This window comes from Histoplasma capsulatum, genomic scaffold (assembly GCF_000149585.1).
Source record: "Histoplasma capsulatum NAm1 scaffold_9 genomic scaffold, whole genome shotgun sequence".
Classification (NCBI taxonomy): domain Eukaryota; kingdom Fungi; phylum Ascomycota; class Eurotiomycetes; order Onygenales; family Ajellomycetaceae; genus Histoplasma; species Histoplasma mississippiense.
This window is the reverse complement of record NW_001813974.1, coordinates 920,401-947,500: the sequence shown is the minus strand read 5'-3', so window position 1 is coordinate 947,500 and position 27,100 is coordinate 920,401. Positions and strand designations below refer to the sequence as shown.

Sequence of the window (27,100 nt, the reverse complement as noted above, 5' to 3'; positions counted from 1 at the left end):
TGATATGATAGCTGAAGGAAAGACAACTTTTCCACGTTGGATAAAATAAGCAGGGGATGGAAGACAATAGACTTTGTACACATACATACATGTACAGTACATACTAAGGAAAGAAATTTGGAGAAAACAAAATGCCAGGATATATGGCATACCAACAACATCCTATACCTGAAACTTTGAATTGAACAATATAGTCATGGGGCTTGATAGGAAAGAGAGAAAGCCAAACCGGTGTTCAAGTAGTATTTTATGGGGATAATCATTAAGTGTACAATTTATCGCGTAACGTTAGAGTAAAAAGTTGGAGCTACCTATATCCCAGTATGCCCCCCAGATATACGAAAGCCAAAAGACGTATGTGAAGAAAGCGTCAAGAACAGACGAGGCATTTCAAGAGTCATATATTCCAGTATTGCTTCGAGGAAAAATGAAGGTCAAATACATTTCAAACAACGTTAAAGGCAAAGGGAAAACTCCCTTCAGAATGATACCCATGCATACCAAAGTGAGAAGAATAAAAGGAAGAGAAAAAGAAAGAGAAAACTCTCAAAATAAACCTAGATGTTTTCTCAATTTTAATCAAGAATACTCTCTGGCTGTACAAACCGCTCTTTATCCTCATCGTCCTCATCCTCCCCTTCTTCACCAATAGTTGCCATGACCTCATCGGCATCCGTAGCAGGAGCCGCTGCGCTACCCTCCTCCGCCAAAGCTTTAATCTTCGCCTGGGTCATTTCGTATACGTATTGACCCAAATGTTCAATGCCCTCCATTGGCGTGCTAGCGGCATCTTCCACAAAACCTCGTGAAGTTGGGAAGAGTTCACCGGGAATAAGCATGAGCTTATCTGGTCTCCGGAAGAGAATGTCAAAGGCTGGTTTGAGTTCAAAGCATGATTCGAAGATCTCCCGGCGGCCGAGGATGTAGAGACCTAGCCGGGCGCGCGAGAGAGCGACGGTGAGACGACGGACGTCGCGAAGGTAGCCAACTGTCCGTGTACGCGTGAGGGAGAGGAGGACATCTGTTTTGTTTTGTTGGATATGAGATTCGAATACTATTAAATTTTGCAGGATAGGGTTAAGTCATTTCGGGATATGTTTAAACTTACAGTCATTTTGCTCTCCCTGATACTTGTCCACCGTCGTTACAATTTTCGGTAAGCCGAATAGAGAATTCTTGGCGCACCTATGGTGCAGAACATCCTTGATCAAAGCCCTTTGACCTGCATATGTTGTCAGAATTGATATCTTCGATGCTGGATAGCCAAGTAAACGCATGTACTGATATATGGCAACAGTGTACTCCGCCTCCCCAAGATTTTGAATGAAATGGGCTGAAGGTTCTCTTTCCCCAAACCCCTGATAATCCGGAACGTTAATAAACTGGTAGTCAAATTTGAAACCAGCATTGGCAAGTTTGAACTCCTCGTTTGTTTCCACAGCTGGCAAATTTCCCAGGCGTGGGTATCTCCATTTAAAAAGTTCTGCAATTGATGGCCGTGACCGACCCTGTTGATCCAGGTTTATTGTTGGTACACCCAATCTTACGAGACGGGAGAAGAGTGTTTGTTCAAAATTGGCGTATTGTCGGAAAGCCATGTTCTGAACTATAGGAGAGTTTTGGAGATGATCGCCGCAAAGCACTACTCGTTTCAATGGCAGTTCACCGTTTTTAGGATTTTGAAGCGCACAAGGAATAAAACTTTCGATCTCCGTCACCTGAGCCGCCTCCTCCATGACGATATTATCATAGTGGAATCCAAGGTTGGCAATTTCTTGTCTTCTCATAGCTGCATGGGTCGAAGTCATGGCAATGATTCGCGCTTCTTTGACTAGAAGATAGTTCGCTTTGTCTCGCTGGAATCTGAGTATCTCGAACGGACGGATATTTTCAAGTTCAGAAAATAATTTGTCCAAGTGCCTTTGGCATCCAGAAGCAATATTAAGCAACTCTTCTTTTGACAAATTCGGATCAAAAAGTGGTTTTGGGGTATTTGAGAAAAATAAGTGGAATGGGAAGGCGGCGATAACGGTTTCGCCGGGACAATCTTGGGCCTGAACTTTATCCCAATATTTAGTCCATGCTGGTCGAATGTATACTGTGTTGAAATAGCCTGCCGTCTCGCAAGAGTTCCCATGAGCCCCTTCCACTCCAATTGAAGCAGCCAGCCGATCTACTTCAGCAAGATAGCTGCCCCTGTTCTCGAGAAAAGTATCCACTCTACCGTATTTGCTGTAGCTCTCCTCGGTGTCCAACTCCTCCTCTCCACGACCTAACCGCAAGAGATGGCGCTGGTCAATATCTAGGGACATAATCTTTTGGAAAAGCTGGTTTAACGCTTGGTTACTATGAGCGATAAGTAATGTCCGCTCATTGGGGAAATTGTGATAAATATTGCTTATAATTTGAGTTGCAACGTCAGTTTTGCCTGTTCCCGGGGGTCCAACGATAACTGTCAATCCGGGTTGGGTGCCAGAGACAATGGCCTCCACCTGGGCAGGTGTAAACCGAATCGTGTTAAGTTTTGGTGCATCAACCGGATAAGGCCCTGGGTTAGGTGGTCGGTACGAGGAAACACGTATCGAGCTTGGGGCCTTCTCAACAGCTTCAATCTGATCTCGTCGTCTCTTCTTCGATGCGTTCGAGGTTGTGGCTTTGCGGTCATCATCGAACATCTCCAAGACATACGGAGGGTCAAAGTGAGAGACTGCACCTCCGGCTGATTCAATTGTTTGGCCTGGGAAGCTTTGGATGAGGTGGTCCCAATTCAAAAATGTATCGCGGAAGTCGACAGATTTCACTTTATTAATGAGTTCTGTATATCTAGCACTAGCCGGATCTCCGTAGCCAAGGAAAACCTCCTGTATCCATGACGGAAGATTTGTGTTCGCGACTGTTAGGAACTGCATGGTTTCAAGGATAGGTTTGAAATTGTTTTCCCTTGCCCTTCGCCTAATAATCACATTGATGGATGTGTATACGTCGGATTTCCCTTTCGCAAGGTTTTCCATATCGGTTTTATATGATGCTGCATCGAGATTTACAAGTAATCGTCGAAGGCGCGGTCGCAGCCGATATCCGTTAGTTTCCTCGGTTTGAGGCTCCCTTAAAAATCGCCCGTTCTCGTCGAGAACGTGCACAACTTCCGCCGTTCGGACATATAACAAGCTCACTTCATCTTTCGGATCTCGGCTATTGCTAATTATCTGCTTAACCGATTTCTTGGGTTGCAGCGCAAGAAGGAAAACGACATCATCAGGCCGAAGTGTTTCCCATTCCCTGCGAACATTATCACCAAGGCGGCTGACGTCCAGTGCAATTTCAGCACGAACATATGCAGGGTTAGCTGACCCAACTTTTGCCGGCGCAACCTCAATTATTGCCGGCTTTGCAATCGGTATTGCCATTTTCGAGAATCCTTCAAATGATACAGTCCCGGTATTCCTCTGAAGGCGTGGCTGTAATCGCTTTATCACCAATTCGAGGTCCTTTCGAATCTCAAAAAATGATTCGGAGCGGTAGAGCAAGAACGATCGCCATAAGAAATCGCCAAGACTCAAATACTGTAAATTTAATTTTGGAATGGCCAATGGCCGAGAGCCATCATAGGACTCATTGCGAATAAGAGCAGGGTCGTATAGGTTCGATTCCGTAGGCATAATGGCCAATTGCTCTGCGGACTCTTGGAAGGAACGGTGGCGCTCGAAAGTTGAGAGCATAATTTCGAGAATTAGTCGCCGATCAGGGATAATACCAGATTGTTCAGGATAGCTTGTTCTAAATCCAATATGGGAACAGAGGGCCAATAATTCTGCATCAGTTAAGGTCGACAAATGAGCCTCTAATTCATTCCGTTGCTCGATTGAACCATAGTTCGACAATGCCAAAATGGTGAGTTTATCTTTGAAATGCTTGATTGCTATTCTTTGAAGGTGAGCCAGCCCTCCACAGTGAGCATCGTAAACGGCCTGAGGAGACTGGTGCTCGCCAGACTGATCGTCTACCGCGAAGTTAATAAAGTGCCTGAGGAGAGTATAGAAATCACGGAAGAGCGCATTTGATTCTTCGTTGTAGAGTCTCGACACACGAATTACTGCAAGGAGGTTTAAATCCTTTAGCATAGAATTGAAGTATCGCCTTGTTGGAAGCTGGCTGTCCAGATCGACAAGGAATTCCATAAATCGTTCACAATATCGCACATTGTCCAGATCGCTGCAATCAGCCACGTTGATTCGTTGGAGGAAATCGAGTAACATCGAGTACAGCCAAGAACGCTCAAATCGGAATTTTGCCTTTCCGCTATCATCCGCTTTCTCGTACCGCTTTACAGCCATTCGCCATCCCCTCTTCAATGCGTCCGATTGTTCAAGGAGCCTGTTCCTTGAAGCATCATTGTGAAGATTGTGCCATATAGATATCGTGACCAACGGAGCGCATTCCTTGCGAATAAGAGCATATTCTAGCGATCGAAAGGCACTGATAACAAATGATAGTAAATATGTTTTGGATTTCGTTGGTAACGTTGTATCGAGGTTCATAGCAAGGATGCGGCGGAAAAGGTTAGAGAAGTCCGTTGGTCTCTCCGTGAAGTGCTCTGCAACTGAATCAGTAATTTGTCTCTATGACATCTATGCGGCTTCTAGATCACATTACCCCATATTGGTAAGTGTTCCCTCTGTTTTACCCCCGCGATCACAGCAATGAGAAGGACATGGTAATTGGAAGAATCTTCGGAGTATGTTGGCCACAGAAACCTAGGTAAATTGCACGGATGTCAGCATGATTTGGTTTGGAAAACAAAGAAAAATGAAGAGAATGTAATCTACTTTTCAAGTATATGAAGATTTTCCAATATCAGAAGAGAACGAACAGCAAAATTTTCTGACACCAAGCCATCCCAGAGGTCATTCTTTATCACCTCAGGCTTTGCTTTCGGAGCTTTTGAGAGCTTCATCCAGTGGGTTTTGGCCAAATTCACCCACCGGCTCTCCTCCTGGAGGTCATTCAGCGTCGGGCGAATATCGAAGCTCTGCGCCATTGCTGGACGCATTTGGAGTCCCATTGCAGTCTGCTTGACGGAATGCGCTTGAAGTTCAACAAGGTCGAATGTCGCCAAACAACAAAAGCGGTTTTAGGAAACGCTCAGAAATCGTCCGTGCGCGATTTGTCACCCTCCGTAGACAAAGTCAAACTGCCAATCTGCTAAGCTAACTACAAGACATTACCTTAACAGTTCTTGAATGCGCTGAAATACGAGGCAGTCCAATTACAACCATCGTTCTGTGTAATTATGGCTGGGGAAAATATCGCTTCTGTGAAGGTCTACCAGCAATTAGTCCAGGGCCTTCTAGATAAGGCAACGGAGATCAAGAGGGACTGCAGCATCGAACCCCCTTTGACTGATGCCGACCTTGGCGATGCGATACGGCGAATACAACAGGACCAAGAGAGTGGACTAAAGGAGCAGAGCCAACAAGCTCAGTACGCAGTGGTCGAAACTGCCTTTCGGGAAAAGTTCTATGACCTTCTTGTCAGTAACGCTCCTTCAAAACCAGCTGCTTGTATTATTTCCCAGCTAACCAAACTTCGAGGTAGGCCACAACATCGATTGATGAACCTTCGTTTATTCAAATGTGGAACCTTCTAGATATTGTATCGATATTTTCGGATAATGGTGAGTTCCATGCGCAAAATATTATTTGGGGATTAGCGCTGATATGCTTTGTAGAGCAGTGCGAACCCGGGCTTCTATTCTGGCTTATTGAAGAGCTGCTAGACAGCCAAACCATCGATGGCTGTCGCAAGGTATTTGATTACCTAGAGTCGAGGAGAGAAAGAAATACTGCAGTAAGTTTTGATTCCTGAGAGTTTCATTGCGAAAATCTACTAACGGCTGATGGTTTCAGAAACATTTTAAACAGAAGAGCTTGATTATACTACGATCGTGCAACGAACTCCTGCGACGGCTTTCGCGCGCCGAAGATACGGTATTTTGCGGGAGGGTTTTCATATTCCTCTTTCAAAGCTTCCCACTAGGAGACAGAAGCTCTGTCAACTTAAGAGGTGAATTTCATACTGAAAATGTGACTACCTTCGATGAGCTTCCCAAAGCTCAAGAGTCCAGCGAAACCCCGATGGATATTGATATTCCCGAGAAAGAAATTACGGCGGATACCAAAACCGAATCCGCACAGGTCACAAAGCAAGAACCCGCCGGACAAATAACTCATCCAGCTGCTGTTGAAAGCCTGCAAATTTCAAAGACCGACGCAATGAAACCCGTCGAGTCAGAACCTAACTCAATCCTGTCTATGGATGACCTATACCCTATTTTTTGGAGTTTGCAAACCAACTTCTCTTCGCCAACTTCTCTATTCGATCCTTCCAATTTTGCAGCTTTCAAAGCGGGCCTTGAGGCGTCCCTCTCTGTCTTTCAAAAGGTAAACGCCGATATGGAGGTCCGAATGATGAAAGGGTCAGAAGAAGCGCGTCGTGGGCCCAAACGCAGGCGCATAGGTGACGGCACGGAAATGACGAACAGCTTCAACCCGAAGTACCTAACGAGTAGAGATTTGTTTGAATTAGAGGTTGGTAGGATTCGCGTGGCGGTAACCGGCCGGGAACACAATTACTGATTTATTCTAGATCAACGATGTCGCTTTCCGGAGACATATCCTAGTCCAATCTTTGATTCTTCTTGATTTTGTCCTCTCGCTCACACCGAAAGCTAAGGCTAAATTGGCGGATTCAACAAACAAATCAGTTCTCTACAATTACGTTCTTAATGACGAAGATGTAAGCTTTCCCATACTTTTTTCAAAATATGTCGGATCCTGACCATTTTCCAGACGAAGTGGGCGTCGCAAATGAAAACTTCCATTGCGACCTATTTGCAACAAGGTTCAGAAGGGAAATTTTATTATCGAATGGTGGACACTGTTCTTACTCGGGACAAAAACTGGGTTCGATGGAAGGCAGAAGCATGTCCTCCAATCGAGCATACCCCAGTTTCAATCCAAGACTATTTGGATACGCAGACTAGTGCAATTAAGGTATCGACGAGCAAACGACTTCGATCCACTCCCTTGGGTTCCCTAGACCTCAACTTTCTCATGGAAGATAAAAATAGCAGCAGAGTAGACCGTCTTAAACATCCAGACAGGTGAGTAACAATGACGTAACCCCAAGGAAAATCTAGCTAGAGCTAAATCCTATCGAATTAAAAGATTCTCCACTCCAGCGTTAGATTTTTATCTACGCGGCATTGCAGACGATGAGTTCAATATTGATATGTCCCAGTCGCGAGAAGAGAAGGATGAAGCGATCAAAGCAAAAGCAAGCAAGACCTGGAGAACGCTACGTCTTTCCTCTCGCAGTAAACTAGCGCTGTTCGACAAAATCGAGGACGGAAACAATCTCAAAGTTCTTTTTGAGCTGCCTGCTTCTCCAGAAGATACACCAACCGCGGCCAACAAGCAAAAAGTTGCAATGGAAAACGGGGTCAATGGTCAAGAGGGATCTTCCAAAAGTACGGAAGTGAAAGGGGAAGAGGCAAAGGAAAACCAGCCACCTGTATCATCAGATGGAACAGCCCATCAGCAACGTTGAGAGTCTTAATCGAGGGTGATACATTTTGAATATGCATTCTATAAAGTGCCCTAGCGACGGCAAATTTAGACTTACTCGATTCGGGCGACTGCGGCGGTACAGGTTGCACAATACGAATGGGCGTCAATGGAAAAGCAAGATGACTAACACCGCTCGAAATCTGGCTCACCCTTAAGAGGATATGCCTCATATCGCGCAAACGCTTCCTATCATTAGTTACAAAACGAATTCAACATGTCGTCACGGTCCTTGCTCAACATTACCACCTCAAGAACGATCGGCTCCACTTAGTCGTTGCCATATCGAAAGGGCATACTGGCGCCTTGCTGTGTTTTAAGCAGAGCCGGGCAACCCAACACCCACGCAGGGGTAGAGGACAAGCGAGTTGATATGTGAGAAACTTTTCAAGATTGCCGAATAATGCGCAGCAGGGGCATGCTGTTATGGTATGATATGCTATGTTAGATTTTTGGCTCACAAAACAAATGGACAGAAAATGGACAGAAACTTGTTTGGGGGAAGTAAATGATTAAATCTAAGAGCCAATAAGGCCACTTTGCTTCCTGCGATGCTTGAGATCTTTTCTTTTTATTATTTTCTTTTTTCTTTGATGGAGGTGGAAGGTTGGTTCACTTTAGCTATCTGGCATACGCAGCACCAAGCGCGAGTCATGTGGTCATAGCGAGAGCGCCAACATTTCTGTCAATTTTAGGCTATGACGTGAAAGGAATAGACCTCATCAGCTAAGGCTACAAGTCAACCAATGTGGCAATGACAATAAAAGAGAAAAGAATAAGAAAAGAAACCAAAACCAATGGAAATATAGGAACGATCCCCACTCGAAACTCCAGTTGCAAATGAGGGATGCGTATGCAGACCATTCATATACTTCTAGAACCTAGACAGAACATCGCAGAAGAAGCTGCCAGGCGAAGCACTCCAGCAGATTGTGGTTTCTGGTTTTTTTAAACTCTATAAGTTCCAAACCCTCTGTGTGAGCTAACTTACTTCATGCAGGACTGATATAGTTTTTTCCCCTTCATTAATTCTAGACAGTCAATGGCTTTTTGCCCCTGTCTGTATCCCATCTAGCCTGCTCCTTATTGAGCGTCTTCATGCCGATTACAAAATTGGCCGGGAGCAAGATCTGACATTTCAAAAAGGGCTGGGCTGCCCAATTTGAGAGGGGGAAGTATCTTAGTGTCACCAAGCACTTCGTACTTCCTTCTCGGCTGTAATGGCGAGAAAATTGGTAAGCCATCACAAGAGGGAAGTAAGAGGTGGGTACATTGGTATGGGACCCGAATCGCTCTTTCAGGATGTCATTTTGCTCATGCATAGCAAAATATCGAAATATCGAAGCCATGAGCAACGATACAGCCTTTGCTTAAGACGCCATGCACACGTAACAGGCCGTGGATGAAAAATTCAGTCTGAAAATGACTGTGAATTTTTGTTATATATGGGGATCTTCTTCCTTCGATTGCTCGCACATTTCCCGTATTCCAACCCAGAGAAACACTGATGTGTTAAAGTACAAGGGTTGCATTGCATGAGACTCGCAGAGTGGTTTTGGCGTAGTCCAAGGCAAGTGGCGCCAGGTTTCGCTCGTTGTTGGTCAACATAACCATGTTATCTGGACGTGTCAAGACTCAGTGTCTCCGCTTTGAGCTATATCTTTCATTCTTTCGCCAGCAACTGCCAACACTGACAACACAGTTTTGACACCAAGGAGTTACTGATCTCATCATCATCATCATCATCATCATCATCATCATCATCATCATCATCATCATCATCATCATCATCATCATCATCATCATCATCATCATCAGGGTTGGGAGGTTTGGAGCTCACCTGCATTCCTTGGCCTTGCATCAATGGCAGCGTATTTCCGAGTATGTTTTGTCACCATCTTTCCCCGTCTTTCCCCATCGTTGCCAGCGAAATATGGAGACAGTCTGTGCACTTTTGCTGGCTGGTGCCTGAGCCTCTTCTGTAAAAATGCAATCTTGTAGGAAGGCGTTGCCACTACGCCAAAAGGATCAATCATTATGTTAGCTTTCTCTTCCTCAAGATGGATATATATGCATGATTCACATCTTCACTCCACCGAACGCCGTCCGCCTAGGCCCTCCTGACACGACACCACACCTTGTTCACATTGCGAGAATTGGTTGTAAGAATTCTTCTTTATCCCTTTCTGCTTTGGTATGGTTGCTCCGAGCACCGACACAGTATCATAGGACATGATAGACCTTAATTGTGTGGCTAAAACACCCTTGATAAGACAGTGATACTGTTAGGCCATTGGAGCAAAAGAGCTCAATCACCACCAGCGCCATGCCGGTAGTAGAGGGGACGAACCAATCCAAACTCACAACAGATACGGTGTCAGGATCAGGCCAGAATGTGCGCCTGGGGACAGACAAATAGTAGGCATACATGATTCTGGAAATTTAGCGGCTGGCCCCCTCACCCCACCATTTCCTTTGGCATGCTGCATTCTTCTCCCAATCGCTGGGCGTGGGTTTTCTCTGGAGAGCCGGTGGAATTGTAGGCCGCTATCCTTGACTGCAACCATCTTTGTCCCTCAAACTCACATTCATTATCCGCAATTTCGGCGTTTTTGACAGGGGTACTCCGTAAGGGGGGAAGAGTTAAAAATTTCAAGGTAAAATGAACTGTTGAAGAGTTGGTACATTGCATCATGATGTTTGCAAAGTGACTGCTTTCCATGTATCACACTCCCTTGGTCATGGGCGGACTGTCTTATCTGTCCATTGACCAAGTCCTGATTATCTACTCCCCGTTAAGGCACACGCTGTTACAGCAATCTATGATATTTCCGCGACGTCTCTCGCCTTGTTTCCCGAGTGTTTCCTTCCGCGTTCTTAGGTAAAGAAAATGGCCTTGCATCTGCTTCATTCATGGATTTTACAGGCCCTAGATCGGCCTATACATAGTAAACTTCGGCGCTCTTAAGTCAATACCACAAGAAGCCTGGTATCCTGGGTGTCCCAGGTCCCCCTGACATGCCAACTGCGTTAAGTTAAAGCTTCACGCTGGGTGCCACCACTGCGTTCGTGTAACCTCCGAAATCTGACTCCAGGGTAAAATCATGGAGAAAAATCCTGGACGACCCTTACGCTTTAGCACATTTCCAAGTTTCGGTCTCCAGTCTGGTGGCACCATTATTGGGATCCTATCCAGACCGTGTTCCCCAGTGACCGATGTAGTGGATCCTGATCGCTCTCTTCAGACGGAAGGGTCGAGCCCTAATGTTTTAACAGGATAAAGAAACTGGTTGATTTTTATTTTTATTTTTTTTTTATTTTATTTTATTTTTTTTGTTTTTATTACTTTTTACGGCAGTGTTACATTGTAACTACACACACCTATTTATCATATTCATTCTATTTGTAATTGAATAGAGCTTGTTGATTATCAGAAAGCAATGCATTGCTAGATATCATCTTCAATATATATCATCACAGTGATAAGATAGCACTATAATCACTAGATTATTCATAGCAAAAAGGAATAATTGTGCTCATAGTGATATGTATAACTATTGGATGTAAGTGGAATTAAGTAATTACAGTGGAAAACATCAAAAAACCGTTTGGACACATTTGTCACTATAGGCTGCCGTACTTTTGTTATTTTTATTTTTTTTATTTTTATTTTTCAATTATGCATTCGTTCCCAATAACGTCAGCCCCTTGACAGCCGAAATTTTCCAATGTCCACTGCGACTAAATTTCCGTCGCAGATGCTGACACGCTCCCTGAGCCATTGTGGAAACTCCTTGCTTGCCGAGTGCATCCAAACCTGGCTGGGTATGGAGGACGAGACACCCACCATCCGCAAGAGCTGTTTCAACCGGTTTGAATGGGACGCATTTGGACGTGCTGTGGTAGTTCCAACAACAATGCTAACTCATCGGGGATAAGCCGGCAGCATTAAGTACGCTCGTCGCAGTAAACTAGAAGGATGGGTTTAAATATCTAACCCCCCATCCGGGGTATCTTCAGGTCAAACCATGTTCCCCAAGCCCGAGTCCACTTTTCTTCATGGAAGCAAAGCTGAGCTATCCCGCGATTTCCCTTTCTTTGTCCCTTGTGCACTATTCTATCTATCTCAAAAAGGGGCGGATTCGCAGAAACTGACCCAGCAAGTCAAGTGCACTGCTTGGAAGAAACCATGAAAGCCTCTTATGCTCAGCGGCGGCCTTGACTTCTTAACAGGATGCTCTCAGGCTGGGCACCAACTATTTTGATATCCATGAGCAACGAGTCCTGCAGTAATACAACGTGGTCAGAACTTTTCTGCGCTTATTTTGCCTCTTTGCATAATTCCCAATAAAGTGTGTGTGTGTGTGTGTGTGTGGGGCCGGACTCCTTTTGTTTGTGTGGAGTAAATATTCGACCATTTCAATAGAGCGAACGAATCGACTACCCAGTTTGGAGTGCAGAAATTGCCGCTTCCGAGTTCTCCCTCATGCTGCAGCTCTCATGACTAGGTTTATCATCCTTGCCGTCAACTCTCCGTTACTCTCGTTTGCTCCGGGTTCCTTTTCGGCCAAGCGATTCGCATTCCATTTACATTGGCATCGTATATCGATTGCCATTCAAATGCCAAACTACGCCCAGGTTGAAAACGGAGCCGATGGATACTATTTCCGCATCTTTCAAATGCATCTCCAGCACCACAGGTCGATGGTGCTGTATTTCCTTGCCCCAATCTCCTCTTCCCTCTCCCCCTTCCTCTCACCTCTGCTGGACAGCGTCCTTTCATTCTTGAACATGAATACCTGAAGAGTTTACCCGAATTTTGCCCTTATCCGGTGTCGCCAGATAGGTAGCGCCTCGTCAACCTGGGCTGTGGCTGGACTTGTTTGTTCCGGACCGCCTTTCCTGGTTAACTTTTTTTGAAACTGGTTAATTTTTATTTTTACTCCTTGATCATTAGGCTCCGGAGGTGGTGGTAATGAGAAATTACGACAGATTTCTGTAAAACGAACTACTCGGAACCAGTTGTTGAACTTTTGGCGCGCGGCACAGGAACTGATATGGAGATGATTGGAATTTCCCCAAAGCCAAGTTCAAAAGGAAAAAAAAAAAAATTTTTTGTCAGACCCGATCCTGTGCCACCATGTTATAAGTCAGGCGTTGGTGACTCGCGACAACCTTATTAGGCTATCTAGCTTCAACAAATAAATTCAAAGGATATTGGGGGCAAAATTGTTTCAACCTTCATGCCACTGGGTAAATCTGGGGGTTTTTATGGGAACACGACATTGACCTTTGTGCTCTGATTATCCCGTTTTAACCCCATATTCCTATAGATAGGCGCACGATTGCCTAACAGTTGAAACCCGATCGAAGCGCATATGGTGCTACAATAGCTCTCGGTGATGGCGCCATTCATATCCACCATTCCCATATGCCGGGTCAATGCTAGTTGGCATAATCAACAACTAGAGTGCCTACCGACAGGTTCCGAGCCGCGAAGTTTCCGGCTATTCCCAACTGTTATGAAAGACCACAGTCCATTCCAAATCAACGTGATCGAGCAGAAAGAACAAAAAGTGCATTTAAGTGTTCCCCCTGTCTGTGAAACCACAGACCCTCTCGCGTTGCATTTCAAGGACAATGGCGACTCAGAGGCTCAGAATGAGATAAGCAATAAAAGATCAATATTACCTCAAGCTAAAATGAAATATCTGGAGGGTGAACTGGAGTTTTCAATGCGATCCACTCCCAAGAATTCGACATCAGGAGCCTCCTTGATCTTCAACCGTATCGAAAGCGACAACATTGAAACCAACGATGACGACACTGGAGATGATATCGACATTAACACAGGTGTCGACCAATTTAAGACTCACGTGGACCACGAGGGCCAGGGGCAACGTCGATCTGGGGGGCAGAGCCTTGCAAAAGCAACAATCGACCGTCTGAAAGCGAAGAGGAGGATGAAGCGCTTTCGGCAGGTTATTCCCCAAAGATCACGACATACTTGTAGACATTGGCTAATCGTAACCCCCAGACTCTCGCATAATCAGACACGATTTCTCATGAGCGAGTTTACTCGCCAAGCGCATCCGGATGCTGCCCATAGGGAGCGCTTATCAAAGGAGATCCCGGGTTTGAGCCCGCGTCAGGTGCAGGTTTGGTTCCAGAATCGGTATGTTGCCTGTTCTTAACGCGGGCTTGCTTTTCGATTCGTCACATTGCTTACAAAACTGGTAGAAGAGCCAAACTAAAGCGTCTAACTAGCGACGATCGAGAAAAGGCGTTGATACCTAGAACATTACCTGATGGTTTTGATATCACGGAAGACATTTATTCCCTTTACGGGAGTTGGCACCAGTCTTCTAACAACGCTCTCACTCACGCTGGAATTTACTCCAACCCCATTCAGAAAGGAAATAGTTTTACGCCTTTAATATCGGTTATCACGAGAAAACCATGCGACGAAGACTATACGACATCTCCGTTAAGCGCTTCTTCTGCCTGTGATGGTTACTTCCCGTCGCCAACGTCAGCTCTAGCTACTGGGTCAGAACATGAAACTCCGCCAATAACAATAGGAGATGATAGCTCGTCCCGTTTCGCATTATTTTGCAACCCGCAGGCATCAGCTCTCCGATATATGAGTCCAAGCACAAGAACCAGCAACTTTTCTCATTTTTCTTCACAATCATATTGCCATCATGTCCCTGATTTATTCCAACCTATCACAACAAATCCAAGGACAGTATCATTAGAATCCTCGTACGAACAAAATTTGTCGTATAACCAAACCATATCGGGTTATGGAACACCAGATGCCACTTCCCCGGTAGTAGATATGCCATATCGTAGTACTCACTCCTTTGACACCATTCCCCCGCAGCCGTGCCTGATAGGCAATTTGAGCCCAACACGTAAGTACGAATCTAGTAGTCTACCAAACATAGGACACGTGGCTTACGACATTATACCAGCTCACAACCAATTTCGAAAATCTGAGCCCTCCAGACCATCATCCCTTTGGCTTCAAACAGCTCCAACCAACCTCCGTCCCGATTGCATTTGAATATGGCATGCTGCAAATGAGGTGACCATGGGCTACAGTCAGATCGCCTGCCACACAACACTGCCAACAAAGACCAGATATCTCCTTTAGATAGCACCTTCAGCTCGAACCCATGCGGTGTTTCACTTAGCAAGTGCAACTTTTCATCATTGAGCCTCCTGGCGTCCTTTATTCCCTTTTAACTCGAATGAAAAGGGTGGCCCCATCCCCACCAAAAAAAAGAAAAGAAAGGAAAGGAGAAGAAAGTAGTAAAAATGGGGGAAAAACGAAAAACATGTTTCTTTTCCCAGTAAAGGGCGCTTGGCACGTAGCATAACATCGGCAAATGGCCATTGGATGATCTTTGAACACATGGTATACTCCAATAGTTTATGGATTTTCGGGAATATAAATAAAATAAGGCAGGCATTGACATTTTCTATATAGCTATATACTCCTTTTTGTTTCATTTTGTAACCCCATTCGATGAGTTATTTCATATCTCCCTCGACTTTATCAGGATAAAGAGGAGATAAATTGTTGGGCGGGATCATTGCTTGGAATGAATGAACCGACAACTGACCCTTCATGTAACTAAGTTACAAAACATAAGTAGTAACTTATTTTCATTTTTACTTTTACTTTCCCCCGCTTGCCTGCTTTCGACTAATCTCTCTATGACAAGCCCAATTAATCAACAATGCCGAGCGAGATTGGCCTCCGATTCCTGCCATTTGAGATGGCAATGTTCTGACTGGTCAATGGGTTCTCAGGCTGAGTCAGGCACCATCCAATGCCAAGCTCGATCTGGTCGCCCCACCAAGGCGATGCCCCAGGGCAGCCAATTAGAGGAGAGGCGTTGTTAATCCAGTCCAGAACTTCAACGTAACCTTGGAACTAGATAAACAACTCTCTGCCATGGATACGAGTGTCAATCATGGCATAGTACTCAATATAGATGAAGAGGAAATACCGAAAATAAAAAGAACGAAGAAAACCAGAAACCGCAATGACAACCCTACCTCTCTCATGCTGCCATGCCTCCCGCAATGGATGCGTCTGTGCCGTCCAAGCCAAATGCTCGTGTGGCAAAGAACGCGCTCTGCATTGTAACTGCGACAAAGCAAAGATAGAAAATGACACATCAGGCGCCAGATGCTCATGCCGTAAGTCTTGACTTGACCTGGCTTCGTCTTACTCTTCTGCTTGGATTCTTTTCCTTCTTCTTTGCTCTGCGAACATTTCCCCCGTGCAAGTGCTTACAGCTAATTATTGTCATGTTGGAAAACCAGGGAAACGTCCAGCTGGTCAATGTACCTGTGAGCGTGCCGAGTCAGAGAATCATCAACATTTCACCGAAGCTTGTCCGTGTGGCAAAAGAGCCTCAGGTGGGTTTGTTTTTATTTTATTTTTATATATATATATATTTTTTTCCAGCTTCCTTTCCGCGGTCGATGTCAATTTTCACCTTGTTTCTTTTGCCACGGAGGAGCACTCCGTACTTGCATTGCACATATACCCATTTTGTGGATTGCTGGTCAAGCCCCCTTTTTTGTATTCGCCAATCAAAGAGCGGTGTTCAGTATTGTCCGATTTTATTCGCGGAGGGGATCACGACAACACAAAGGACTTTTCTATGTCAACATTCAGATGACTTTCCTGTAGCTTTGAGTTCTCAAAATCATCCTTGAGATGTTTTGCTCTGCGCTAGTTTGGGTCTATATCTAAGAGAGGTTCACCTTGCTAACTCAAGATATGGTGTCCCCGTGTGCACCGTAGATTCATGCACCTGCGAAAGGGCCCTTGATGCAGAGAGCTTCCGCCATGAGACGGACTTCACCACAAGTACATAGCATATGAAAAGCTGAGAGGACGGGAAGAAAGGGAGAATCTTGGGACGCTCAAACCTCAGCGCGATGTGGTCGGGCGCAATAAGGCCTTCGGTTGGATTTTGACTTGGTCTTCTTTTTGTCTGTATACAAGCCTACATGTCCAATGATTGGATGTTTTCTTGCATGGTTTTTGCATGGTTTTTGCATAGTACTCCGTAAATATCTTTTGAACATATTCACCGATACTTGGCCTGCCCATCCGCTTGATAACTAGAAAATACCTAAAATAAAAGACTCTTGAACCAGAGTCAATTCACACCCATTTCTGAAAAGAAAATGTAACAAAGCATAGTCCACTCAACAATCTTGCACGCCCAGCCGAGGCCAAATACTGCCAAGACTTCTCCAAAATCACATGACCTAAGAACTAACCTCGGAGGTCTCGGCATAACTATTGATCCGTCCATCTTGCCATCAACGCGTTGGAATCAAGTTTCAGTCAGATTATTGCAATATCCCAACGATATCCCGTGCTATGCTTTCTGTTCTGTCAGCTAGATCGTTTTGTGCAATAGGGTTTTATGTTCTGGCTGCTGCGGGTCCAGCGTATTAATCTAACCGTTTGGTCACCAGCGAATCCTGCGTGGCTCCCCCTTTACCTCCGACTCCGTCAAGTGTAGCAGACCAGCACGCCTTTTCTCGTCGAGCCACAGTCATGCTGGTATGAAAAATTCTGACGTCCAGAAGAAGAACTATGCGTGATTGATGTCTCGTGCGAAGCTTAGCTGGGCTAGCTGTGGAGGTTCCAAATAGCCAAGCATATCTTAACCCATCACCACGGTGAACGTGGGCGACTGCAATCTCCGCCAATATGTCGTCCATGCGGGGATTGGTACAGTTCATTGCCGACCTACGGAATGCGCGGGCCCGGGAACTGGAAGAGAAGCGAATTAACAAAGAATTGGCGAATATCCGACAGAAGTTCAAGGATGCGAACCTAAATGGATATCAGAAAAAGAAATATGTTTGCAAGCTGCTCTATGTTTATATACAGGGTTATGATATCGATTTTGGACACTTGGAAGCGGTGAATTTGATCTCTGCGAACAAGTATTCAGAAAAACAAATTGGGTATCTGGCGGTGACGCTGTTTCTTCATGAGGGCCATGAGTTATTACATCTCGTTGTGAATAGCATTCGGAAAGACCTCCTGGACTATAATGAGCTTAATAACTGTTTGGCGCTACATGCAGTGGCCAATGTCGGCGGGAGAGAGATGGGTGAAGCGCTGGGTGTCGATGTGCACCGGCTTTTGATCTCTCCGTGAGTGTTATGGCAAATGAAACGCCGACTTCTGCTGGTTCCACTTGCTCACATTACCTTGTTTTTCTGTAGTACTTCCAAAGCGTTTGTGAAGAAAAAGGCGGCACTTACGCTTTTACGATTGTATCGTAAACATCCCGGCATTGTTCAACCGGAATGGGCAGAACGAATAATTTCTCTAATGGATGATCCTGACATGGGGGTCGCTCTGTCGGTCCTGTCGCTCGTGATGGCTCTAGTGCAAGATAACCCCGAGCGATATAAAGGAAGCTACGCCAAAGCTGCCCAGCGGCTTAAGAGAATCGTCGTCGACAATGACATCGCTCAGGACTACATATATTACAAGGTCCCCTGCCCATGGGTGCAGGTGAAGCTTTTAAGACTGCTTCAGTATTATCCACCTTCGGGTTTGTGCTAATATCCCTCTGCCCCTGTTGAATTGTAGCTTTGCTGATCTTTTCGAGTTTAATTTAGATGACACACATGTCAGGCACCTCATCAGACAGTCCATCGAGGAGGTCATGCACTCGGCAATGGACACGCCAAAAAATGCTCAGCAAAACAATGCGCAAAATGCGGTTCTTTTTGAAGCGATCAATCTTCTTATCCACCTCGATACCGAGCATAATCTCATGATGAAAATATCTTTGCGCCTGGGCAAATTCATACAATCCCGGGAGACCAACGTCCGATACCTTGGTCTGGAAGCCATGACACATTTTGCGGCAAGAGCAGAGACTCTTGACCCTATCAAACACCACCAAGATATTATTCTTGGTTCCTTGCGAGACCGTGATATTAGCGTTCGACGAAAAGGCCTCGACCTTTTGTACAGCATGTGTGATACCTCTAATGCACGACCGATCGTAAATGAATTGCTCAAGTATTTGCAGACTGCCGATTATTCCATCCGTGAAGAAATGGTTCTCAAAATTGCGATATTGACTGAAAAATATGCCACTGATGCCCAGTGGTATATCGATATTTCGCTGAAACTCCTCTCTCTGGCCGGTGACCATGTTAGTGATGAGGTCTGGCAACGAGTCATTCAGATTGTCACCAACAACGAGGAGCTGCAAGCCTATGCCGCCCAACACCTGTTACAGTACGTCAAAGGCGATTGTCACGATAGCTTAGTGAAGATTGGCGGTTACATCCTTGGTGAATTTGGCCATTTAATTGCGGACAATAAAGGGTGCAGCCCCATCGAACAGTTTTTGGCCCTGCAGAACAAGTTGAATTTTTGCTCAGACACTACTCGGGCCCTACTCCTCTCATCTTTCATTAAATTTGTTAACCTTTTTCCGGAGATTAAACCCCAACTACTCCGTGTTTTCCGCATATACAGCCAGTCACCAGATTCTGAACTACAACAACGAGCCTGTGAGTATCTAACTCTTGCAACTTTGCCGACGGACGACCTCCTCCGCACCGTTTGTGATGAGATGCCACCTTTTTCGGAAAGGACGTCTGTGCTTTTATCGCGACTGCATCAGAAGAGCGCTGGAATTAGCGACAAGCGGACATGGGTTGTGGGTGGAAAAGATGCCAATGCCGATAAACAAGAGGTTTTATTGGCCCAGCAGACAGGTCTTAAACGTTCTTTCACCACTATCGTAAACGGCACATCATCTGGACCCAAGGCTACCGTAGCAAAATCTACTGTATCATCCGATTTGGCTGGCTTGGATATGAGCTCGAGTTCAGATGGTCCGGAACCGAATCTGGCTAGTGCCGCACATCTTTCCGCTGACTGGGAAATCGGCTTTAACCGTCTGTACTTCAAAGACGAGGGTGTCCTCTTTGAAGATGCACAGATTCAGGTTGGCCTTCGTTCCGAGTACCGCGTTCATCTAGGCGTATGCAAGTTATACTTCACGAACAAGTCTTCTTTTCCAATTGGGTCATTCACCACAACCCTGGATAACCCCTCGCCCCAAAGCATCAAGATTGATTCCAAAAACCTACCGGATCCGGATGTTCAGGCCCAGAGTCAGACGCAGCAAACAATCTGCTTCGAGTCCAAGGGGCCATTCACTAAGCCGCCAACGATTCGAATTTCTTACCTTGCTGGTGCCCTCCAAGCGTATACTTTGCAGCTACCTGTCCTAATGCACAAATACATGGATGAATCGACCTTGTCACCTGACGATTTCTTTAAAAGATGGCGACAGATTGGTGGCCCACCGCTCGAGGCGCAGTCGACTTTTGCTGTACAAGGCAAAGGGCGGATGATAACAGAGTCATTCACACGAGGCATTGTGCAAGGGTTTAGGTTCAGGATTCTTGGCGGTGTGGATCCGAATTCGAAAAACGTGGTCGGCTGTGCTGTTTATCAAATGGATGGCGGTAAAACTGGATGTCTTCTGAGGTTGGAACCAAATTATGAGAAGAAGGTATATGCTTACCAACCCCCCCGGCACCGCTTCCCCCTTTTCCCTCCTCCTGAACCTCCCCCTTCAACTCTTGTCTCCTTAAGTAGAAAACACCACCAGGCACAGCATGTATATCTAACTAGGAATTTAGATGTACCGTATAACGATCCGCGCAACACAAGACGCCGTGCCACAGGCATTGGTGAAACTAATGGAGGAGAGACTTGCACAGGGTGTCTTTGTTGATAATGACTGATGATTTGGATAGATAAACGAGCAACCAGTGTCGCTGATTAAGGTGAGGAGATACTACTTACACATGCTATAGTATGTCGACGTTCATACCACCGCCCTCACCAACTCTTATTTGTTTATTCGTCTGGCCCTCATTTTTTCTTTAAGATTCCCCTTCTTGTTCCCCATCCCGCTTTTCCGCTTTTATGTTTTTACTTTCCGTGACCTCATGATCCTGCAAGAAACACATCATGGCCTTTTGGTAAGGTCTCAATGAAGGGCTTCATACCTGTATGTGTATGTGCTGCATCTGTACATAAACTCAAAATGCAATTTCACAGAAAAGGGGATGGGAGTCTTTTCAATGAATATTTATTATCTAGCGTCATATACATAGCCTAATTTTCATCATGGATACATGTTGGGTACCTAGTCCTAGTCTAACCGGAGGACACCTGCATTTACGTTATTATATCTCCAATTTACACCATTTTAACCTCCCCTTTTGGTGGCCTCGCGCCAAATATCGTACTCCCCACCCTAACTTGAGTACTCCCCATCGCAATCGCCCCTTCAAAGTCTCCACTCATGCCCATACTCAGCTCCAAACCTTCACCCGCCTCTTCATCACCCTCCAACAACCCAAGCTCCTTCTCCACCCTTTCTTTCGTCTCCCTCAGACACAAAAAATCCTCATTCTTAGTTTCCATCGTCGTCGCTCTGGACCTCGCTATGGCCCCAATCGTCATTAAACCCTGCAATTTCAGCCGCGGACACTGCTCCCGGATATATCGACAGAGACGAACCGCCTCCGCCGGTTCGACACCAGACTTACTATCTTCACCAGACGTGTTTACCTGGACGAAGACTCGCAATCGATCCCCGTCTGCACCAGCATCACCTCCTTCTAAAGCTGAAGCAGCAGCAGTGGTAGTCGCAGCATCCTCACCCACCCCTGCCTGCGTGCCCCTTTCCCCCCACCCCCTATCCAGCAAGCTAGCCTTTTTCTCCGAATCCACGCTCTCCACCGCCCACAGGCCCCTCACATCGCGCGCCAGCGTCACGCACTTGTTAGACTGTAGTCCGCCGATGAAATGCCAGCGGATCCCGGGAGGGAGGATTTTGGACTTTTCTAGTAGCTCCTGGAGGTAATTTTCGCCGAAATGCAAGGCGGGGTTGTACTCGTGGAGGATCTGGATGTCGGAGGCGGGTTTTAGTTTGGAGACGGCGACGAGGCGGACGGGGCATTGGGGTCTTTGGGCTTGGGGCCGGGTTTGAGAGGCATTGGCGGAGGCGGAAGCAGAGGTGATGCGCGCTGTCACGGCGGAGAGGTTTGTGACGAGGGTTGTGGCGCGGAGCGACATTTCGGACTCGGGTGTTGCGATTGGAGGTTGGGCGTTGGTAGGCTGCGGAGTTGTCATCGGAGTTGTCATCGGAGTTGTCATTGCGTTGCTATTCTGAAGATTAATCCTTGGATATTCATGTAGGCGCGTTCCTCCCTTGGGAGAGGATGTATGTGGTCCATATGGGTTGTTTGATATATCCATGAACTTTCAGAGTAATAGTCCCGCCGATGCGGCGGAATTAATATTTATCACATGACATTCAAAGAGTTTGTCATTCAACGCCATAAAACATCTAATTACGTTCCTGTATTTTCGAAAGCAAAAAAGAGAGAGAGAGAGAAAACAAGACGAAATGAATTGGGTTTACAATTGGGCGCGTGCTAGAGTCATGATCAAAATATACAGTAAGTTGCATGCAAAGGTGAACATTTGTCATTTTATTGACGGGCTCCGGTGCCTTAAACATAGGGCAGGCAGGCTGCTCAATCCCATCAGGATAAGTAACATTTCTTTATTTGCTGGAGTTCTGCGAGTCCACTTCGTACTTACTTTGGTCCGGGTTTGGGAGGCCTCGATTGTTTGGTTTGGATTTCAGTTGCGGGAGTCACTGGCTCCATTCAATAACTACATCTAGCACTCAGTTTCTGTGCATTTTCATACCCAGAGTCCCATCACATTGGAACTACCTGTCGAACGTTAAATTGAGGAAAAACACCCATATCGTGATATTCGCGATGGCCGAATCGTTTTTCAATTCCTCTGCTTGTTGTATTGTGGCGGACGTAAAGCTTGCGAAAACAGAATTTTCTTGCCACCCCCTGAAAAATATTAGCAAAACACTGTAAAAATAACCAAAATATCCACATATCTCTAGAATCATTCAAATATCATTCAATTCATTCAAATACACACCTTTATCATCAAATCTGCATCTTTATCATCAAATCTGTCAATATGCTTCACAACATCCACTGTTCTACTGTCTTTCAAGCTTATAAAAGAACTTTAATTACTCTACATCTTCATCTATTCAAACCACTTGTTCTGAATGTTTCAGATAATGATGAGAATTCAACTGATGATGAGAAGAAGAATAAAAAGAAAAAGAAGAAAAAGAAGAAGATATAATTAAAAAATTTTCAATTTCTACAAACATCTATATTTAAATCTGAAATCTCATTCAGACTATATGAATGAGTGATTATTGTAACAGGTGTACATCAATTAACGATCTAGCATTATTTTAAATACAGATTATGAATTGATTCAGGAATGAAAGAGAAAAGAGATCAGAAAGAAAGATCATATAAAGAGGGTTTTTATAAAGAGAAGATCAGAGCAGAAGAATATCAGAAGCCACTTCATAATAAAATATGAAATGAAAGAATATTGAAGATTATGCCGAAGAATCATTAGAACTATGCAAGTGTGAAGTATGAGAAACTACACAAGTGCATAAAAAAATCATTAGAATTATGTGAGTGCAAAGCATGAGTTGATTATATAGGTTAATTGAATATCAGAAGCCACTTCATAATAAAATATGAAATGAAAGAATGTTGAAGATTATACAGAAGAATCATTAGAACTATGCAAGTGTGAAGTATGAAAAACTACATAAGTGCATAAAAGAATCATTAAAATTATGTGAGTATAAAGCATGAGTTGATTATATAAATAAATTATTAATGAGTGTTAACCCATCATATTATCCCCTCTTACCGGGGTGAGCGATGATTCATAGGCGTCGAGGGCGGCGGTGTCCTTCATGGCAGATGTGGGTTCCCAGGTCGGGTGATTGTATCCTACTCATTTGACAAGGTATTCACAGCAGTGATGATTGGTTCTATCATCAAAAATTGCTTCAATCTCTTATTCAGGTTCATTATCTTCTTCTATGATGACAGATGGTTGTCAGTTGAAGATTCTCTGTGAGAGGAATGAATTTTCAGCTGCAGGTTAGAACAGGTTTGTATGAAAGACATTGTGAATGTCAGATGAAGTGTTGAGTTGATAATCATGTATACTCAACACCTTTGTTACAGTATATTTGATGTGATGGTAATTCAGCATACATGAGAGATGATCTGTTCTTATATTCTTGAAATCTAATCAGATTTTGTTTTTTACATAATATCAGATTGCAGAACTTCTTTTGATGTTTATTTAATTTTTATAATTTTATTAAATATTGATCATGAAAGTTTCTGCTTATTCACAAACTTTTTTAAACTTGTTTATGATGTTCTCTGCCATTTGTATGAGACTGCAGGTGTATGTGATTTTTCAAAGATATTCAGAAAAGTTCAAAACTTCTAAATTGTATTCATGCAAAAGAAAAAATAAGTTTATATTTATCATAACAAAATTTCAACTGTTAATCACCATCTCAATATGTGATAGCAGATGACTTTAGTTATCTTATATATAATTGCAGAATTTACAGAGAATGTTTTTCATTATTTATATCATTTTCTCTATGATTTCATCAATCTCTGAGTGGTACACTGTTGACAATTTTTATTCAATTCTTAGCAGCTGATATATGCAAGTTCAGAGTGCACTGATAAATTGACTGCTTTTATCTGATACAATGAATGAAAGCAGATTGCGTATATGATAGAATGAGCTTCAGATAAAGACATCTGCATGTATGTATGTATGTATGTATAGGTTTAACGTCCCGGAGAAAACACGGGCAGCGCCCGTGTTTCAGAAGCCTCCCGAAGGGCATGGAGACGTGCTACGCTGGAGAGATTTCTATGTACACAGAGAGAGAAAACAGAATCCAGGTGGCAACTCTTGAGAAGACTCAGCTCATTGCAAAGGATTTTTCTGAGCTGCGCATCCACTTCTGGCCCGACGTATGGCCATTCATGGTGGGGCTATAGTGTGGTTCCCTGAGGGGACCGCCGCTGCCGTGCCTGGAAGGCTTTATAGTGAGCAGAGAGGGATACCTCTCTCAGTTGATCAGAAAGCTGTCTGTGCTTCTAACATCAGAAGAAAGACAGACAAGATAAATAATGAAGGAGAGAGCACTGAAGAAGGTTGTGAAAGGAAACGAGCAGAGAATGACAGAGAGAGCAAAGAAAAGAAGGAAGAAGAAGCATTTGAGCCGATAGAGACAAGGGCAAACGAGAGGAAAACAAAGCAGAGCACGCGTAGATACAATGCCGGCAGTCAAAACCATATCAGCTGAGTCAGACACGTAGACTGTACTGATTACACCACAGCTAATTGAGACAGATGAGCCTAGTTGTGCTATCTGTACTGTCTGCATAGACTGTGATGTCCCTGGCAGTTGCACTAGCTACCGTGGGTGTACTCAGCAGGCCGGCCTCGTGGAACTGCTGCGGGGGTTGTCAGATGGTTTGCAGCCAGCCGGCTGCGTTACCTTGTGCAGTACCGTGTGTAGAACTGCGTGCAGTCCAGCAGTTCTACAAAGTCTGTAGGGGTCAGAGACCCTAGATAGGCAACAGCTGTCGCCCGGTTGTGTGGCCGTGCTGCTGGCCTCTTGGGCCAGTGAAGAAAGTGCCTTTGTGAGTGTCGACAGAGCACCAAATGTTCTGGGCTCTTGTTGTGTCCACAGACACAGGTGAGCCTCGCATCTGCATGCTGGAAACGCCTGTGGTACCAGGAGAAGTCCCCATGAGAGGAGCGGAGTGCGAGCCAGCGGTGAAGGGCATGCCGTGGCATGGTGAGCTCCGGAGGGGCCTTCACTTGGTATTCCACAGTCGGCCTGCTGAAACTCCAGCCCCGGTACCAGTCAGAGAGCTTGCCACAGGCTCCACTCCACCACTTTCGCCTTGCCTCTTGGCTGAGCTGCTTGGCCACTGTGCGGACCCCACTGACTGTGGGTGTGGCCTCGAGACCATAGGCTGGGGCTGCAGTGGATGAGACTGCCCGCTTAGCCAAGCGGTCTGCTTCCTCATTGCCCTCTATCCCCATATGCCCAGGAGCCCATTTCAGGCCGACATTGTGCTGTCTGAGGAGCTCATGGCAGCGGTTGTAGGCCCAGTTTGAGGAGGCTGCTGCACTGCCCCGTATGCCCCAGATGACTGAGGTGTTGTCGAGGCAGAGCCAGATCTGAGGGTTGCTGCTGTCCTCTGTGACACAAGGTAGGAGCTTCACGGCGCACTCCAATGCCCGGCAGGCACCAACTGCCTCAGCGTCGAAGACATGTGACATAGGGCTCAGCGCAGCTGAGAAGCTGGCCAGCTGTTTATTTCCCTGATAGACTATGAAGCCATAGCCCACCTGCCTGCTGTTGTCAAGGTTCCGTTCTGATCCATCTGAGAAAACATATAGATCTGTTGAGGGTTGACTTCTCCACCATTCCTTGAATGCCTGAGCAGCACTCTTTTTGTCTACACCCTCTGTGGGGTCTGTCCCGCATCCCTCTGAGTAGTGTGGGATGGCAAGTGTGGGTCTATTGACTGCAGGTAGCAGCGCCCCCAACCGCTGGATCTTGGTCTTTGAGCGCTGCCGGGTTCCAGCCCCTCTTCCTCGTGTGATCATTGGAGGTGCTATCCGTGAAGCCAGTGGGTGCTTCTCATCCACCACCTGAAGCCTTGTCGCGAATCGAATTTTGGCCTCCTCCAGAGCTACCATTGCTGATGGGAGCCCAGCATCCCGGTATAGGGTAGCGATGGGCGTTGTACGGAAAACTGGGAGGACCCCTCTGGCTGCCATAGTAAGCACCTTCTCAACTGTCCCCACATGCCATCCCAGGCGGGAGCTAACCTCCCCACTCCTGCCCGTGTGCCTTGCTGGCTGCGTGCGGCCGCTGTACCAGGCCTCTGTGCCATAGAGCAGTGAGGGAACCACGCAGGTGGTGACCGCCTTCCGCAGAGCGTCTGCTGGGGGCCCGTCTCTGGTCTTTCCCAGACTCCGGATGTGCTGGGCCACGGCCCTTGCCTTCTTTGCCCGGGTGGAGACATGTGGTCTCTCAGAACTGGTTAATGTGTACACAGAGTTCATTTAATTGCAAAGAATTTGTTATAATTGTGAAGTTGATTAATTGATGCTCTCAGTGTTTTCATCTGTCATTCAAATCGTCAGATGATATATTTTGTTTTTAGCAAAACAGAGCATTCACAAGAGTGTTTTCTATTTCTGATTGATAATAGATTGTGAATGAAAAACAGCTGAAGAATAATGATCAATACATATATCTCTCAGTGAGCTTACAAGTGGTTGTGAAGTATTTTAAATTTTTATGATCAGTGATGATTTTGAACTTCTCAATATTTATAAGTTCAGACTTTCATTCTTCAAGACATTATATGATCACTAGAAACTCCTTGTCATAGATCTT

The 27,100-nt window shown here is 45.3% G+C and overlaps 8 protein-coding genes across 8 annotated transcripts; 5 read left to right on the top strand and 3 right to left on the bottom strand.

The window, feature by feature from the left end:
• Window positions 1–575: 575 nt before the first annotated feature.
• HCAG_07757 (conserved hypothetical protein) lies at window positions 576–5,038 on the bottom strand (the record flags this gene model as incomplete). Its single annotated transcript, XM_001537398.1, has 4 exons — window positions 576–1,021; window positions 1,109–4,594; window positions 4,654–4,754; window positions 4,827–5,038. 4 exons carry the CDS (start codon window positions 5,036–5,038, stop codon window positions 576–578), a joined length of 4,245 nt encoding a protein of 1,414 aa, XP_001537448.1.
• A 252-nt stretch (window positions 5,039–5,290) lies between these two features.
• Window positions 5,291–7,608, top strand: HCAG_07756 (conserved hypothetical protein; the record flags this gene model as incomplete). The annotated part of the gene is made up of 7 exons (XM_001537397.1): window positions 5,291–5,530; window positions 5,596–5,674; window positions 5,729–5,847; window positions 5,922–6,587; window positions 6,646–6,795; window positions 6,849–7,162; window positions 7,227–7,608. The coding sequence occupies 7 exons, from the start codon at window positions 5,291–5,293 to the stop codon at window positions 7,606–7,608; spliced, it is 1,950 nt and encodes a 649-aa protein (XP_001537447.1).
• A 5,419-nt stretch (window positions 7,609–13,027) lies between these two features.
• Window positions 13,028–14,719, top strand: HCAG_07755 (predicted protein; the record flags this gene model as incomplete). Its single annotated transcript, XM_001537396.1, has 4 exons — window positions 13,028–13,606; window positions 13,679–13,800; window positions 13,893–14,542; window positions 14,637–14,719. The coding sequence occupies 4 exons, from the start codon at window positions 13,028–13,030 to the stop codon at window positions 14,717–14,719; spliced, it is 1,434 nt and encodes a 477-aa protein (XP_001537446.1).
• A 963-nt stretch (window positions 14,720–15,682) lies between these two features.
• HCAG_07754 (conserved hypothetical protein) lies at window positions 15,683–16,526 on the top strand (the record flags this gene model as incomplete). The annotated part of the gene is made up of 3 exons (XM_001537395.1): window positions 15,683–15,839; window positions 15,966–16,061; window positions 16,453–16,526. 3 exons carry the CDS (start codon window positions 15,683–15,685, stop codon window positions 16,524–16,526), a joined length of 327 nt encoding a protein of 108 aa, XP_001537445.1.
• An 850-nt stretch (window positions 16,527–17,376) lies between these two features.
• HCAG_07753 (hypothetical protein) lies at window positions 17,377–20,714 on the top strand (the record flags this gene model as incomplete). The annotated part of the gene is made up of 5 exons (XM_001537394.1): window positions 17,377–17,828; window positions 17,901–18,235; window positions 18,303–20,224; window positions 20,355–20,444; window positions 20,532–20,714. 5 exons carry the CDS (start codon window positions 17,377–17,379, stop codon window positions 20,712–20,714), a joined length of 2,982 nt encoding a protein of 993 aa, XP_001537444.1.
• Window positions 20,715–20,872: 158 nt separating this feature from the next.
• On the bottom strand, window positions 20,873–21,801 carry HCAG_07752 (hypothetical protein; the record flags this gene model as incomplete). The annotated part of the gene is made up of 2 exons (XM_001537393.1): window positions 20,873–20,892; window positions 21,273–21,801. 2 exons carry the CDS (start codon window positions 21,799–21,801, stop codon window positions 20,873–20,875), a joined length of 549 nt encoding a protein of 182 aa, XP_001537443.1.
• Window positions 21,802–24,515: 2,714 nt separating this feature from the next.
• Window positions 24,516–24,905, top strand: HCAG_07751 (predicted protein; the record flags this gene model as incomplete). The annotated part of the gene is made up of 2 exons (XM_001537392.1): window positions 24,516–24,647; window positions 24,813–24,905. 2 exons carry the CDS (start codon window positions 24,516–24,518, stop codon window positions 24,903–24,905), a joined length of 225 nt encoding a protein of 74 aa, XP_001537442.1.
• A 268-nt stretch (window positions 24,906–25,173) lies between these two features.
• Window positions 25,174–26,763, bottom strand: HCAG_07750 (predicted protein; the record flags this gene model as incomplete). Its single annotated transcript, XM_001537391.1, has 1 exon — window positions 25,174–26,763. One exon carries the CDS (start codon window positions 26,761–26,763, stop codon window positions 25,174–25,176), a length of 1,590 nt encoding a protein of 529 aa, XP_001537441.1.
• Window positions 26,764–27,100: the final 337 nt, after the last annotated feature.